General features: G+C 37.7%; 1 protein-coding gene across 1 annotated transcript in view; it reads left to right on the top strand.

Moving 5' to 3' along the window:
- The first annotated feature begins 1,862 nt into the window (after positions 1–1,862).
- The window catches only part of LOC136247991 (basement membrane-specific heparan sulfate proteoglycan core protein-like), a 90,416-nt gene continuing 74,748 nt past the window's right edge, over positions 1,863–17,530 (top strand). Inside the window, exons 1-2 of the mRNA XM_066039808.1 lie at positions 1,863–2,009; positions 17,031–17,112. Coding sequence (XP_065895880.1) covers positions 17,037–17,112 — 76 coding nt within the window. The 5' untranslated portion in view covers positions 1,863–2,009; positions 17,031–17,036. The remainder of the gene's footprint in view (positions 2,010–17,030; positions 17,113–17,530) is intronic.

Raw genomic sequence — 17,530 nt, 5'->3', positions numbered from 1 at the left:
ATTTTAATCCAGTAAAGTGCATTACGAAGTACGAAGCATTGGCTACCATTTACTGGAACGGCAGCTTGTGAAACGTTTATTGAAGGTGTATAATTTAAGTAGCAAAAATATGTGTGAAAAATTGGTAGGTTGGAAATCGCTACTACAAGCAGCTAACTATACTGGAAGTTGTCTGTAACTGAGTAGCTAATAGCCAGTGTTGGGAGTAACGCATTACTTATGTAACGCGTTACGTAATATTTGGTAACAAAGTAATATAACGAAATACGCTATGAAAACAGGTAATATAACGCAAGATACTTTACTTACAAACGTAACGCGTTACCTAAGTAATATAATTACTGTAACGAGTCTAATATGATGTAATATTATTACTAAAAGTAACGAAGTTACTGATCTCGTTAGTAATCATCTGAGTAACGCCTAACCACAACGAAGTAACGAGGCCTACTGAATGAAGCTTATTCACTAGCTTCTTACTTATAACCAAGATTTGCACATTGTCCAACAACGCAATCATGTCACGTGATAAGGTGGTAGTTTCACACGTGACAGCTTACGGCTGTGGACACAAAGTAATATAATATGTAATATTATTACAGTTACTTTATTTTATGGGTAATATGTAACTGTAACTAAATAGTTCTGTTGCAAGTAATAATTATGTAATATGTAACTAGTTACTTTTACAAAGTAACTTGCCCAACACTGCTAATAGCTTGATTGGTGCTTCTTTTGTGTAAATATACGCGTGCTTGCTATCCTTGGCGAGTTATGCTGGCTTGAATTCCTTAAAACCGTTTAACTCAAAACCTCTAATGCGCGATTTGGATCGTTTCACATAGATATCTAGGCTGGCGGCGCCCGCCACTTAGCATAGAGCAAACTCCATGCGAAGGGGCGAGCGCCACCAGACTAATAGTTATCTGATGCAATTAATTTTACAGATTGAATTTTGTATACCCTACATGATAATTCAGTATTGGGCATCTCACGAGGCCAGACGATAGGCTGTGCATCAACTGTGCACAAGATTTATTTAACCGATGAATATCAACCGGGTTGACTCATCAGACTCTTCGGTAATGCACCTATCAATGTATTGCCCCACCACCACCACCCCCCCCCCCCCCCCCCCCCCCTCGGGCGTAAGTGGGGCTTTACAGGGGGAATTGACACGACACTGCTGCCCCACTATGGGGCATTTGACGATCGTTCAGTAAGCACCCAAATATTGTTTGTTGTAACTTCCTTAGCTATGTTAAATCCCGAGTAAATCCCGCGTTGCAACTGGGGCCAACGGTGGGGATTTGACACGATAGGTTTGCCCTACTATGGGACATTTGACATTCGGCTGTGTCAAATCCCCACTATATCCCCATATATGCCTAGGGGGGGGGGGGGAGTGGGGCAATACATTGATAGGTGGATTAGGTGCATAAGTTTTTTTGTTTTTTTAAACGTCATAATAATTGACAATTACATGAACAAATAATTACAAGGGGTCAGGAGTCCAGTCTCAGGGTTACCAAGTTATTACTAAAAAGTATGGAGCCCTGGCAAGACCAAAAAAAAAAAAAAAACTACATACAAAACTAAACAATTATACATGGCTTCTCAACAGGTAAACAGATCAACTACATCCCAAGTAGTGGAAGCACGGGAATTAAAGATCCTATATGAACAGGAGATTGCAACACGAGCTGCTTGCTGAAGAATACAACGAATAGTATTCTTCAGTACTACTGAGTTGCTGGCCAGTCTCACGTGAAATATTTCCCCATCATTACCTAATCTGTACTTTGTCACTCTGGTTGATTTAAGGATAAACCGCTGTATTTCAGTATCTGTGTACCCTGTTTGCACCAGGGGTTGCACTGCCGTACTAGTGGGCCTTTTTGTGAATAATTCAGCAGACGCGGATCCGGGCGAGACGATCCACGTGCATTGCCAGTCGTCTAGTTCAGTTTCAAAAAGTTTCCCAGTTGGCTGTGGAGATCTTGGATTTAGTAAGTTGCCTGGATCACTAATGTTGATGTGCTTGTTGTATAATTAACTATAGGTCTATATAGCTACGTACGTGTACATAACAAAGATTTCCAGCAGGGAAATTAAAAGACGCGTAGCTTGCTAGCTAGCTACCTGCTTACTTAATATTCTTCTTCTGCCGAAAATCCAGCTCATTGACCAGCTAATTAACCAAGCTGAAACATACTGCGGATAGGATACTTCCACTGTACAAGGGTGACCCAGGGGTTGTCAACTAGAAATTAGCTTCACGTCATGATAAATGACAGAGATGTACAGTTAATGCACCTATCAATCCCCCCGGGAAGGTGGGGGGATATAGGGGATTTCTAAATATCCCCAGTACTGAGGCTAAGGAGCTTGTCAAAACCCCACTATGTCCCCACCTTGATAGAAAGGTTTCTACAGGGGATTTGATTTACCTGTTAAAATAATTTTTGGTCACAGCAAACTGCCACCATCAAAAGCCCCAGGGGTGGGGCAAGATGTAGATGTCAGATCCCTAATAGGTACATGGGGACCCAGGGTGGAGGATAAGTGCATGACTCATAAGCAAGTCAACTAGTCAACACTGAAGTAGCTACGTACATAATAATCAGTGGCTTTCCTTTGTGCTGACAATATCCCTTAAAGTATTCTAGGTAGTTCTTACTGTTTATCATATGCACACGGTAATGCTGATACTCAGATATTTGTAACTTCATGTTAGGTTATCCACTATGAAGTAAAAGTTGCTCTCTGAGTTTACAGTAGTTTTGCACAGCCTGGGGCAAATTATGCACCATGTGCTTAGCCAGGGGGCTGCATCATGTAAATGAATGATTGGTCTGATTACTGTTTATACAAGTTCTGAGATCATATATTCAATTAGTTACAATAGCAAGTATACCTAAATTAAGAAGTAGGTATGTGATTAACATAGCCACATCTGTATGTATATAGCTACTCTCAACTGCTGAGATCCGAGGATCCTCAACTCGGAAAAATTCTGCACAATATTTCAAATCTTTGTGATTTGGCAAGATTTCAAGCAATTTATAGTAAGATTTCAGAGCATTTAAAATCTTCTATATCCAGAATAGTAGCATCACGTGATACATAGTATACGGAAATACGCGGAATCCATTCTTAAGTTCTCTACAAACTGGTGGGGTTGCTGCTTGTAGCATACGTGATGCTGCAAAAACGGAAGTATACAGGAAATATACGGAGCTTTACAGCAATTTTCAGATTTCAAAATCAGAGATTTCAACAAGATTTCAAAAAGATTTCAAAGAGGGCTGTACAAGATTTCAAGGGAGTTGCGGACCCCTCAGTTGAGATATGTGACTATTATAGGACTAATATAATGGAATGGCACTATTGTGCATATACCAGTAGAGCGGCTATGTGTACATTTTGATAAAAGCATTAAACTTGGTACAGCTATTGCTTAATTCACACTATTTCATATTAGATACGGTGCCATTAAAATTACTAATAATATCGTGCTCAAAGAACCTGACAAGTAAACCCAAAGAAAATATGTTGTGGAAGCCATACAAGTGCTCCATAGGTAATACATTGAAACTTTGCATCTGCATAGACAAGCAAAGGATGGCCTAATCCAAAGTGTCCATCCAGGTCAATTAGCTTGCCATGTTAAGAAGCACAGAGGGTCATGGTATGTGAAGCATTAGATGTGCAACGTATTATTTCTATTGTACTTTTAACACTATTATTGCCCCATTAGAAGGGTTTAAAAACAGTTTATTTTACCACATTTTGATTGCATCTGTATAATTTGAAATACTTCCATGCGATTTAAGCAAAATCAAGATTCTGAATGCACTTGTATGGTTTCCTCGACAATTAGAAATAGGCATATTACCCAGTTTTAAAGTTTCAAAACATGCCCTAAGGCAATGAGTTTGATGTGGCACCAAATCTCAAATGATTTAGTATACCTTACTCAACTTCCACAGAAAATTTGGTGGTTTTATCACAAAGTGAACGATTTCATAAAAATTTGTTGCTTGTACACTATAGGGATATAACTTAAAGTAATTGTATGCAGTCAAATGGGTTCTTCCATTTTCTTTAGTAATTAAATTCATTATGTAATGACTTACATCTTAATTAAGTTTACTTCACACACGGAAATAATACTATAGCAGTAGCCCTTTGAACCAAGTTATAATTCGCTTTACAAGCTCTGTGACTTATGCAGTTCATTTTTGCTATATTAGTTATATACTATGTTATACACTTTCTCAACCAACTGGTAATTTACAAATATATAACAGCCCTATTTATAAGAAGAGTGGGACTTTTGATAAGATGCATTCACAACTTGTTGACACTATTGGTTGGGTCAAGTGTTCATGTCTTGGCTCTATGCATTAATTGTTTCAGATTATTGATGTTTAAGTATTATTATCACAATATAATGCACATCTTTTGTCTACTTATATCCACTTTCATGAATATACATATACGAGTTGTCTGTTGAAACTTAATAGTCAGTGTATGAGAAATAAAATCTGCATGCATGTGTATAGAGTGCATTCAAGAGGTTTATAGAATTCAGAGGTTCTTCTTGTTAACTCTTAAGACTATAATATCAATGTTAATAATATTATCACAATAGTGTTGTTACTCATCTGCAGGTATGTACAGTGTACCCTTATTCTTAGAATACATAAAGTAGCTAAGTGTAGCAAACAAATAGGGCATGATTGTGCCCACACAATCTGTATGTAATTTGTGGCATGTAGCACATTCGTCTACCAACAAATGCTCTGATGCAAGGTACAGTATCTAAATGTGAGCTCTGCTATAAAGCTGTACATGCATGTACAATCTTAACCTCTTATTTAGATGCTGCTTCATTTTAAACCTTAAAGAATAGGCAGCAGAGGAAACTTTCATTATGGTTAATACTGCTTAGTTATACCATAATATAGCAGATTTCACAGTTTTTTGACTGTCCGCAATGTATGTAGTGAGAACTAGAGGCTATACTATAAACTCCAGTTAGTAGGCACACATGGTTGTTAAGTGCATATTGCTTGTTAGCACACATGTCATACTTGTGCTAGATACCTGTCTGTTATACGCATTATAGTTGAAATTGCTCGTGCTACAAGAATGATTGCAAAAGACCATTGTCATAGTACATGTACACTCGAGGGATGTGTCTACCCTGTACTAATGATAGCTGTGCTCATTTGACTTTTCAGTACTGCTGTTTCCTCAAATGAACCAACCTAGATGTTTGATGGAACACTGATATCTAAATTGCTAGGAAAATCTGTACTGGTAGAAACCCATTACAGTCACTTATTATATACATGTGCTTAAAAACATAGCAAATTTCACAGTTAATTCCTCTGAAAATTGTGTACGCATGAGCAAAATAACTGGAATCTATGGTATATCAATATAGGAATCTTTCCCTTACTGATGATTTTGCAATAATTGTGACCGGGCCTGCGAAAATAGGGCATGTGGGCACAAACTACACCCTGTCACATAACATGTCATATCTCAGAATTGGGATAGAATATTTTCATTTTGTAACTTGTATTGTAAAGCCAACTAAATGTGATAAGTGCTTGAATTTTCATGGTTACAGACATGGAGTACAAAGTTATGAAAAAGCAGGCAATTTTTATGTGCCCACATGCCCTATTTTTGCAGGCCCGGTCACAATTATTGATGAAGACATCACTGATCAAGACCCCTACCCCTTTCAATAGCCAATTATTCCCTTCCATGCTCTACAGTATTTGATGATGACTGATCGAGACCCTCTCTACTAGCTAATTATTTTGTTACATACCATTATGCTCCAACACATGCAGGTTTATCAAACAAAATGCTACCAGTGAGTTAGTACAGTTGCTATGCTGTACAAGTAAACACAAAATTGGAATTTTCATCTAGAGTAGGGACCATAGCACATTGATAAAAAGTACTGAAACAAGCTGGAGTAGTGCACGATATTAAATCGCAGTAAAACAGTAAGAAGTGTTATATCCCTACTGTGCTCATGACAATATGCACAGTAGGGATATGAGACTTCTTATTGTTTTACTGTGACTTAATATCATGCACTACAGCAGCTTGTTTCAGTACCTTTTATCGATGTGCTATGGTCCCTACTCTAGTTGAAAATTCCAAAAAAAATTGTGTACTTGTTCGTTAACTTTTTTTGTAGACTGATGAACCCATGCATGCTGCATTAAAAGAAAGAAATGCATCATGTGCCCTAGTTATATCGATTATCATCTGAAAAGTGAAGTATCCCATCATTACGCTTCATTGTCAGCTATGTTCAACCTGTTACACAGCAGTACGAATTAAGAGCTGTTCGAAAAGCACCTCTGCAATCAAAGTAGCCACTATGAAAAATATGGATGATTTTTGTTGCGAAAGGAAGCCATCATGTGCTACCACCAAATCGACACTTCACTGTCAGCAAAGATGAATGGGACACAAAGGAGGGCACAGGTAAGTCCATGAAGAATTGCATTTTACATACTGCGGTATGCCAAAAGGCACGTGTCTGGCTGAAGCAATGTCAAACAGTGAAAAAATCAAGCCTGTAGCTTTAGCCATTGTCGAGTTATGCTTGTCTGAAAGGCATCAGTCAGTCAGTTACTCATGATCATTCAGTAGAAATTTTGTTAAATATATTTTTTAAATTCCGTAGTAACTTGTTGAAAGCATTTCGAGTCAATCTAATTAAAGGATTGTTTCGGCTTAGTTTTGCCTAATTAATACAATACTGTCTCATCGTCATCTGGGAAAAGTAAGGCTGGTTTTAGGTGATGGTTTTTCATGGGCCATGCCTACTCCTTTGTGGTCCCTACTATAGAGTACTATTGTACTGTATGATAAGAAGGTAGCGTGTATCACTATCATTATGTGCCTAGTTGGTTAAATATGCACAAATTTTACTTCGGTTATAGTATCATGGGCATAAGCAGTTATGTATGTGTTTACATGCACATGCATCTGTCTCTCTGTATAATAGTAGAGTAGCATATATTATACAGTACTCACAGAAATGTGGTGAATAGGGAACTTCTTGATAAATGCATGAAAATTTTAGTACACCTTGTTACCTGAAATTTTAGAGGTGGAGCCATTACAGATTTGACCTTTGGTGTCTTTTACAGCTTGACTGAACTTGTAAATAGTGACCTTTGTCTATATGGCAGATACCACCCATACAGCGCTCTATTGTAATTTACTCAAAATGTCAAGCATCCAAGAAATAAGGTTGCTAGTTCATAGCTTATTCCATTCCAAAGTTATGGTCATTTATATGAGCTACAAATACATATACATTATACACATTGATCGCTCTGCAATCAATTAGATTACATTCATTACTTACATTTTTTTGAATTAATCTCACCATTCAGACATCACATTGAACATATACTATCAGAGAGTAGAAAGAAATCCAGGAGTGGGACATAGGGGTATGTACCCTCTTGTCTTGAGGTAGTTCAATAAATGTCATAATTATTCTATTGTCAGTTTAAACCCAAAATCTGGGGTTATTTATGTCCAGAATTGGCTTATAAATCAGTGTTCAAGGTATGAAACTTTGTAACTGGTGACAGCCACATGCTACTGTCAGCCAACTTGAAGGTTACTTTAAAGCATTTTTCCACATTTAATTAAAAGTTATGTTTAGGTTGTAATGCATTATTATATAAAATATATGGAATAAATAGACCCTACAGAATTGTGAAGCATAAAGTTACATATGCCTTCAGGCAACCACACCTCTTGCACTCCCTTGGATCTGTCTCTCTTAATACCTTTTAAACAAATCTTAAATGTAACTGGAAGGGGAACAAGACGTAGGGAGAGTTTGGGATCATAATACTTTCCAGTTAGTTATTACGTACATCAGTTCTATGAAATGTTTTACAGCAACCATGACTGAAAGTAGCATGTGGCTGTCACAAGTTATGGAGCTTTATAGCTACCTCTAATATTAGTCTACAAGCAAATTACATCCATAAATAACCCCAGATTTAAGTTCAAATTGATGATAGAACAGTTATGGCCTTCAGGCACCCCTGTATATCTTTCTACTCTCGTGTTCCCTGCAACACCTAAATGGTTAGCTAATAAAATATTACTGCAAAAGTATGCACCATATTTCCTCATATAAAGCATTCAATTTTGTTATTGCTAAATTAGTACCCAGTCTCGCAAAATAAAGGGCCTATATATTTTACAGACTGGATAAAACATGCCAGGAAGGAAATATACCCAGGAATTCAAGTTATGATAGAAAGCCATTAATGTAATGGTATAAGTTTAGAAAATCTTGATACGGTGTGTTGACTATATAAACAAGTGTACTCAATTCCTAAAATGATTAGAAAGTAGTTGTATGATGCAAGCAGACTCACACACATGATTATTAACTCATAGCACCTTCATCCCTCATAAGACTCATGTTAAAAAGTTTGAGGAAGCAGGGAAACATTAAAATTCACTAACATTAGAAGCCAGGATTCTCAATTTGAGACCAGGTATTTATTTTCCAAATGTTCTGGAAACCCCCCGGCTTATAATCAAGACATTTGGATTTTATAATAGGAAATATGGTAGATAATAAATAAGATTTGATTAATTGCATGGGTAGTCAAATTTATATAAATTTAAAATGGCCATTACTTTGAAACAAAATAAGCTATAAATTTCCAGCAAGTATCTTAAGATAATTATCTTCACTTTGACATCCATTTTGCATGGGTGATATGTAAACAATAGTAACTAGTTTTGGATATAAACTGAGTTGTAAAGTCAAATCTGTGAACACTCCACCTCCAAATTACATGTCATCAGGTGCACTAACTGTGAAAGTTCCATACTTTTGTCACAAAGTGTATGCACAAGTTTTCTGCTTTGCTGCTATACTATAAGTGAGTTTGTGATAACACTCATTATTGAATTAGTTATGGCTACAATTTGATTGGACAGGTTTAATCTTGGTTGACCATATCCTGTGTACGCTGGTTGAGTACACATGCACCCACTAATTGTGGCATGCATGGTACTTGGGATAAAAATGACTTTTGGACTATGGGCAGGACCATGAACTGGACTAAAAACTAACCATAACAAGTGAAGAACTAATGTGTGTTACATGCCTTTGTGTTTCTCCCCATACTTTAATAATCTGAATGAATCTTGCACATAATCCCATTAGTTTTGTGGTATATATAAGGAACAGTCGTGTTAGTATATAACATAACATCCAACGTTGAAATTAACTAAGTGACAAATCAACAGTCAACTGGACATTAAAACACAGTGTAACTATCATTAGTTGCTTTATTACCACAATGATGTACGTCAATTTATGTCACAATAGCCCTATTGGAAAAGTACAAAATTATAGCTATATGTAGCAAAACATAAAAATGCAAAACATAGCTCATTAACTTAAGAACTTGATCCTAAACGGAACAGTCTGGGTAAGTACTTGTATTGCTTGCTGACTTGATTTGTGCGCACAAGTGCAGCTATTATAACCACCAAAGCTTGCAACCAAAGCCATAGTTAGTAAATCCAATTAAAGGTACAAAGGTTTCTTGAAGGAAATAACAGGAAAGAGCAATTCATTAATGTTGTTATTGATACATGCATGTTGTATTGACAATGAAACTTATAACATCAAAGCTGTTCAGAAGTGTAAGTATAGAAGTTAAATTATAGGTACGTATATGCTTTATAAGACAACAGCATAATTGAAACTTGACATACAGATGGTTGACAACACTATTCAATCAATTAACTACAAAATTACCATCACAGTCTGACAGCTGTGCCAGTAGGAGGAGATTTGATGTGGGATATGTGCAACTTCCAACTAAGTACAATTAATGGTAACCATGTAGTTAATTTCACAGTCCAGTCCACAGTCAACTTTTTGGATTCTTAAATGCCGCGGTACTTAAAGTTAACTGCGTTAGTGATACAGATTTTCTGAAGGTCCTGGAACCACTATACTAGTTGGATAGCACTTGGACCACTAATGAGGATACATAATTTGTATTGATATTAGCAGAATGTTAATTATGACATTATTTTTGCACAAGCTAGTTGTCAGTGAGGTGAGAGCCCTATCATGAGGTATGCATTTTGTGCTAAATGATTTCAGGCCTTGTAATAATAAAAAAGTGCTGTATTGCTTCATCAACTAAGTAAATCTAGTTTTATGTATGATAGCATTGATAGTGGTGTTTACCTTAGTCCAATCATCAAGTCTAACTGTTTAGTGATTGTATACTTTAAGTTTCCTACTATTATTGTTTCTATTACTGTTCCTAACTAGTCTAGCCTTTCCCTGCTTTCTATATAGATTACATGCACAAAATAATGGTGTCACGTGTGGGTAATAGACAGTTACGTGTCTTAATAAGCACTCCTTGAAAATGTAATTGCTAAAGCTTCATAGCAGTCACCATTACTGTGAAATGTGCCAGAGTAACATGTGTAGAAAGAGGAGGTTAAAAACTTAAAATACATTGCAGAAAAAAATCCATGATTGGACCTGGGCAGCTTCGAACCTGCAGCCATCCGATTAATGCTTGAACACTTACATGAGTCTGCCAGGTGATCAGGATGTTTTCTCCTTTTCAATTTCATGTATATGTATCCATAGGAACTATAGCTAGTTGGCCACCGCAGATGTCATCTCTTTTGGTTACAAGTTACTTTTACTTTCATGAATGCATCCTGTTTTTGCAGCCAAGCTGTTTTTGCATGGTGGATTTGATATACTACCTCCATTTCTCATCTATGCATTCCAGGTATCACATAGCTGGTTTGTTCGGCGATAATGGCTGTGTTTTGCACGGCCTCCGTAGGCTTTGCTTTTGCTGTGTGTTGAGTGTTTGTACAGCGTATGCATGTATGTGCACATGAGTATTTGTATGCACATGTACATTCTGATACATTACATGTATTGATCCCAAAGGATAATATACATATATTATTATTATTATTATTATTATTATTAGCACTTTACAATGACCAGCACTGAAGGTCTGACAGCAACATGTGCTGCAGCCTTAGGATTACCTAACCTAATTTCAGGGACTTAGACCTAATGACTTGACTTACTGACTGACTGATAAGGCGTAACAGAAAAGGGGCCAAAGTAAGGAAAAAATCCCTCCAACCCCAGGATTCGAACTGCAGGTCACCCAATGTCTAGTCGGGGCCTCACTCAGTCTTCCTCCAGGAGGGATGGATGTTCTTCCTTAAACCTAAAGTATTTATTATTAGCACTTTACAGTGACCAGCACTGAAGGTCTGACAGCAACATGTGCTGCAGCCTTAGGATTACCTAACCTAATTTCAGGGACTTAGGCCTAGTGACTTGACTTACTGACTGACTGATAAGGCATATATGTGACCGGGCCTACCAAAATAGGGCATGTGGGCACAAACTACACCCTGACATGCTGCAGTTCATATCTTAGTACTGGAGCAGAATATTTGCATTCTGTAACTTGCATCATAAAGCCAACTAAATGCTTACTAAGCACTGAAAATTGTATTGCAATAGCATAATGGTACAAAACGTTATGAGTGATGAAAGTTTGAAAAAGTAGACAAAAATCATGTGCCCACATGCCCTCTTTTTGCAGGCCCAGTCACATATATATATATATATCTAATCCAAAACAGCCAAGCTGTAAAAAAAGTGTGCGGCCCTCAGAAAGGCTATGGTGAAAAAAGATGTGAAATCCAAGGTGGCGGCCAAGAAATGGCTGTGATGGTAGGTTAGTGGTAAAAATTTTAATAATGACAATTCAGGTGAATTTTTGTGCCGCTTCACAAAAATTCACCTGAATTGTCGTTATTAAAATTTTTACCACTAACCTACCATCACAGCCATTTCTTGGCCGCCACCTTGGATTTCACATCTTTTTTCACCATAGCCTTTCTGAGGGCCGCACACTTTTTTTACAGCTTGGCTGTTTTGGATTAGATTTCATTTCTTTTTGTATTTGTATACCCCAAAGCCGGCCTATGGCCAGCTTTGGGACTTTTTTAACCTATGTTTTTTTCTTTACTACAGGAAGAAGAAAAGATGAAGTAGATGTACTTTAAATATTTTATCAGTAAATGTACAAATTATATATACTGTATAATACATATGTGACCGGATTTGCGAAAAGGGGTCCAATTTGCCAACTTTGACAATTGATAACTTCAGATTGGAAAGAGCTATTGCCTTGATATTTGGGCAGTGGTGAGCACCACTATAGCTGAATACATGGTGAAATGTTCAGGTTAATAATTATGTTACTTGAACACTGAGTTATGGTCTCCAACATTTACGGAATTGGATGTGTGTGGAAGACCCCTTTTCGCAAATCCGGTCACATATATTGATTACAGAAATCTCCATGGTGGTTTCTTTGTAACTGAACACTCTACAAGGTGACTTCTTCTAATTGCTCTCTCTACAGGGTGAATTGTTTGTAGCTGAACGATCTACAAGGTAACTTCTTCTAGCTGATCTCTCTACAGGTGATGTGTTTGTAGCTGAATTTTGTATAGGTGATTTGTTTGCAGCTGAGCTCTTTACAGAATGGTTTCTTTGTAGCTGAACTCTCTAAAAGGTAACTTCTTCTAACTGATCTTTCTACAGGGCAATTTGTTTCTGGCAGAATTTTCTACAGGGTGATTTCTTTGCAGCTGAACTCTCTACATGGTGGTTTCTTTGTAGCTGAACTCTCTACAAGGTAATTTCTTCTAGCTGATCTCTCTACAGGGAGATTTGTTTGTAGCTGAACTATCTACAAGGTAACTTCTTATAGCTGATCTCTACAGGGTGATTTGTTCGTAGTTGAATTCTGTACAGGTGATTTGTTTGCAGCTGAGCTCTTTACAAAATGGTTTCTTTGTAGCTGAACTTTCTCCAAGGTAAGTTCTTCTAACTGATCTTTCTACAGGGTGATTTGTTTGTAGCTGAACTATCTACAAGGTAATTTCTTCTAGCTGATCTCTCTACAGGGCGATTTGTTTGTAGCTGAATTCTGTACAAGTGATTTGTTTGCAGCTGAGCTCTTTACAGAATAGTTTCTTTGTAGCTGAACTCTCTACAGGGTGATTTGTTTGTAGCTGAACTATCTACAAGGTAATTTCTTCTAGCTGATCTCTCTACAGGGCGATTTGTTTGTAGCTGAATTCTGTACAAGTGATTTGTTTGCAGCTGAGCTCTTTACAGAATAGTTTCTTTGTAGCTGAACTCTCTACAGGGTGATTTGTTTGTAGCTGAAATCCCTACAAGGTAACTTCTTCTAGCTGATCTCTCTACAGGGTGATTTGTTTGTAGCTGAACTCTCTACAGGTGATTTGTTTGTAGCTGAACTCTACAAGGCGATACTTCTAGGTGATTTCTCTACAGGATTCCTTGTTTCTAACTGAACTCTCAACAGGGTGATCTGTTCATAGCTGAACTTTCTACTGGGTGATTTGTTTGCAGCTGAACTCTCTAAATGGTGGTTTCTTTGTAGCTGAACTCTCTACAATGTGACTTCTTCTAGCTGAACTCTCTACAAGGTGACTTGTTTCTAGCTGATCTCTCTACAGGGTGACTTGTTTCTAGCTGAACTCTCTACAGGTGATTTGTTTGTAGCTGAACTCTCTACATGGTGGTTTCGTTGTAGCTGAACTCTCTACAAGGTAACTTCTTCTAGCTTATCTTTTTCACTGCATATTTGTTTGTAGCTGAGTTCTCTACAGGGTGATTTGTTTGCAGCTGAACTCTCTACATGGGAGTTTCATTGTAGCTGAACTCTCTACAATGTGACTTCTTCTAGCTGAACTCTCTACAGGGTGACTTGTTTCTAGCTGAACTCTCTACAGGTGATTTGTTTGCAGCTGAACTCTCTACATGGTGGTTTCTTTGTAGCTGAACTCTCTACAAGGTAACTTCTTCTAGCCGATCTTTGTACAAGGTGATTGAGTTTTTTGCAGCTGAACTCTTTACATGGTGGTTGCTTTGTAGCTGAACTCTCTAAAAGGTGACTTCTTCTAGCTGAACTCTCTACAGGATGATTTGTTTGCAGCTGGATTCTCTACGTGGTAGTTTATTTGTAGCTGAACTCTCTACAATGTGACTTCTTCTAGCTGAACTCTCTACAGGGTGACTTGTTTCTAGCTGATCTCTCTACAGGGTGACTTGTTTCTAGCTGAATTCTCTACAGGTGATTTGTTTGCAGCTGAACTCTCTACATGGTGGTTTCTTTGTAGCTGAACTCTCTACAAGGTAACTTCTTCTAGCTGATCTTTCTACAGGGTGATTTGTTTGTAGCTGAATTCTCTACAGGGTGATTTATTTGCAGCTTAACTCTCTACAAGGTGACTTCTTCTAGCTGAACTCTCTACAGAGTGATTGATTTTTTTTGCAGCTGAACTCTCTACATGGTGGTTTCTTTGTAACTTAACTCTCTACAGGGTGATTTGTTTGTAGCTGAACTTTCTACAGGGTGATCTGTTCATAGCTGAACTCCCTATAAAGTAACTTCTTCTAGCTAATCTTTCTACAGGGCGATTTGTTTGTAGCTGAGTTCTCTACAGGGTGATTTGTTTGCAGCTGAACTCTACATGGTAGCTTCTTTGTAGCTCTACAATGTTACTTCTTCTAGCTGAACTCTCTACAAGGTGACTTGTTTCTAGCTGATCTCTCTACAGGGTGACTTGTTTCTAGCTGAACTCTCTACAGGTGATTTGTTTGCAGCTGAACTCTCTACATGATTGTTTCTTTGTAGCTGAACTCTCTACAAGGTAATTTCTTCTAGCTGATCTCTCTACAGGCCGATTTGTTTGTAGCTGAACTCTCTACATGATGGTTTCTTTGTAGCTGAACTCTCTACAAGGTGATTTCTTCTATAGCTGATCTTTCTACAGGGTGATTTGTTTGTAGTTAAACTCTCTACACGATAGATTCTTTGTAGCTGAACTCTCTACAAGGTGATTTCTTCTATAGCTGATCTTTCTACAGGGTGATTTGTTTGTACCTGAACTATCTACATGATGGTTTCTTTGTAGCTGAACTCTCTACAAGGTAACTTCTTCTAGCTGATCTCTCTACAGGACAATTTGTTTGTACCTGAACTCTCACATGATTGTTTCTTTGAAGCTGAACTCTCTACGAGGTGATTTCTTCTAGCTGATCTTTCTACAGGGTGATTTGTTTGTAGCAGAACTCTCTACAAGGAAACTTCTTCTAGCTGATCTCTCTACAGGGAGATTTGTTTGTAGCTGAACTCTCTATACATGATTTGTTTGCGGCTGAATTCTCTACATGATGGTTTCTTTGTAGCTGAACTCTCTACAAGGTAACTTCTTCTAGCTGATCTCTTTACAGGGTGAATTGTTTGTAGCAGAACGATCTACAAGGTAACTTCTTCTTACTTATCTCTCTACAGGGTGATTTGTTTGTAGCTGAACTTTTTACAAGGAAACCTCTTTTAACTGAGCTCTGTACAGGGTGAATTGTTTGTAGCTGAACTATCTACAAGGTAACTTCTTCTAGCTGATCTCTCTACAGGATGATTTGTTTGTAGCTGAACTATCTACAAGGTAACTTCTTCTAGCTGATCTCTCTACAGGGTGATTTGTTTGTAGCTGAATTCTGTATAGGTGATTTGTTTGCAGCTGAGCTCTTTACAGAATGGTTTCTTTGTAGCTGAACTCTCTACAAGGTAACTTCTTCTAGCTGATGTATCTACAGGGTCACTAGTTTGTAGCTGAATTCTCTACATGGTGGTTTCTTTGTAACTGAACTATCTACAAGGTGACATCTTCTAGCTGATCTTTCAACAGGGTGATTTGTTTGTATTTGAACTCTCTACAAGAAATCTTCTTCTAACTGATGTTTTAACAGGGTGAATTGTTTGTAGCTGAACTCTCTACAGGGTGATTTGTTTGTAGCTGATCTCTATACAGGTTACTTATTTCTAACTGATCTCTTTAATTCTGTTCAGGGTGACTGCTCTATTAGGATGACTGCTCTATTAGAGTATCTCGATCTCGCACTTGCTACACCAAGTTGGATTTCGTGTTATAACTCCGTGGATTTAAGTCTGATTCTTCTACACCATTGAAGAGCCTTTCTAAGATGATAACTCCATCTGTACAGCGATTTTGAAAGCATTACCCCAAGCGGTTTACCTGGTAGGCGTGGCAAGCATAATAATAATAATAATAATAAAATAAAAATATTAAAAATTAGCTAATCTCGATTGCGTAATTGTTACACACTGTTGATTTTTTCGCTGTATCTTCCTGGTTTTTAGCTCGATTTCTTTCAAACCACAAAAGGTTTGAGGTTCAATAGTTAACCTATTCACCCACCGATTTTCAGCTTCTTCCCATACGCGGTTTACCCTGTAGGCGTGACAACATATTGGTGTTATTTTTCGTGCATAATCGCTCATAACTCTTTGTCTGTTTATGGTATTCCAGCCAAAGTTGGTACCAAGATGCGCCTTTATACCCCCCTTCTGTGTGCCAAATTTCAAGGCAATCGGATAACGCGTTCGAGTTTTATAGCAGTTTTTGTAAGTGTGCGACAAGAAAAAGAAAAATAAGAAGAAAAAAAAAACGAAGAAACTCAGCCAATTTTTGAAGTCGCATATCTCGGGAACGCGCGAAGCGATTTCGCTCAAATTTGGAATGTAGAGTGCTGCAGTTGGGGGGCATGTCCACAGCAAAAATCGTCTTGTTTCATCAAGGAAGCACAGAGCTACGGAGGTGCGAAAATTGCGTTTTCTTTCTTCCTGTCAATATACTCACGGGTGTTACGCGCCGGCTTCTTGGGCCGCACGACACACTACCGTGTGTCTTGATATCACAGATTCACAGACAGATACAAGTGGTTTAATGTGCATTGTGTGATACAAATTAATCAATATACATGTATCTGGTGCCACTATAGGTTATTTTACTGTGTTTTGTAGAGCATCATGGCCAGTAGTAAAAATGGGGAACAAACAGAACAGAGCATCTCTTATGCACAGAAAAGGATAGGAGTATTAGCTGGTATGTGTAATGTATGGTTGAAGTTACAAATGGTTATGAATTGTACGTGTGCATGTTTGTGTACATGAGTTATCGGTGTAAGTGCATTTGTGTATGTTCACACTGATATGTGGTGTGTAGTTACAATACAGCTCAAACACAACTTCACAAATGCTGCACATGTCTAAACAACACATGATATCGAGCATGACTATTTTCTGTAATTCAAAATTTTAAGACATTATTAAAATTACTCGTTGCTACTGCACACATGTAGCTGTGCAACCTGCATGTACAAGTATCTCTACACAGGTGTAGGCTGGCAAGCTGTATACAACAGTGATCAGTTTTCAAGGAACCAGTTATTTTGCAAGACTCACAATAGTGAGTCACATAGCCAAGAACATAAAACAAATAAATAAGTGCAAGCCGCTACTGT

Source organism: Dysidea avara, chromosome 2 (genome assembly GCF_963678975.1).
Source record: "Dysidea avara chromosome 2, odDysAvar1.4, whole genome shotgun sequence".
Lineage (NCBI taxonomy): Eukaryota > Metazoa > Porifera > Demospongiae > Dictyoceratida > Dysideidae > Dysidea > Dysidea avara.
Note: the sequence above shows the minus strand (reverse complement) of the source record. Positions and strands in the feature narration are given on the sequence as shown.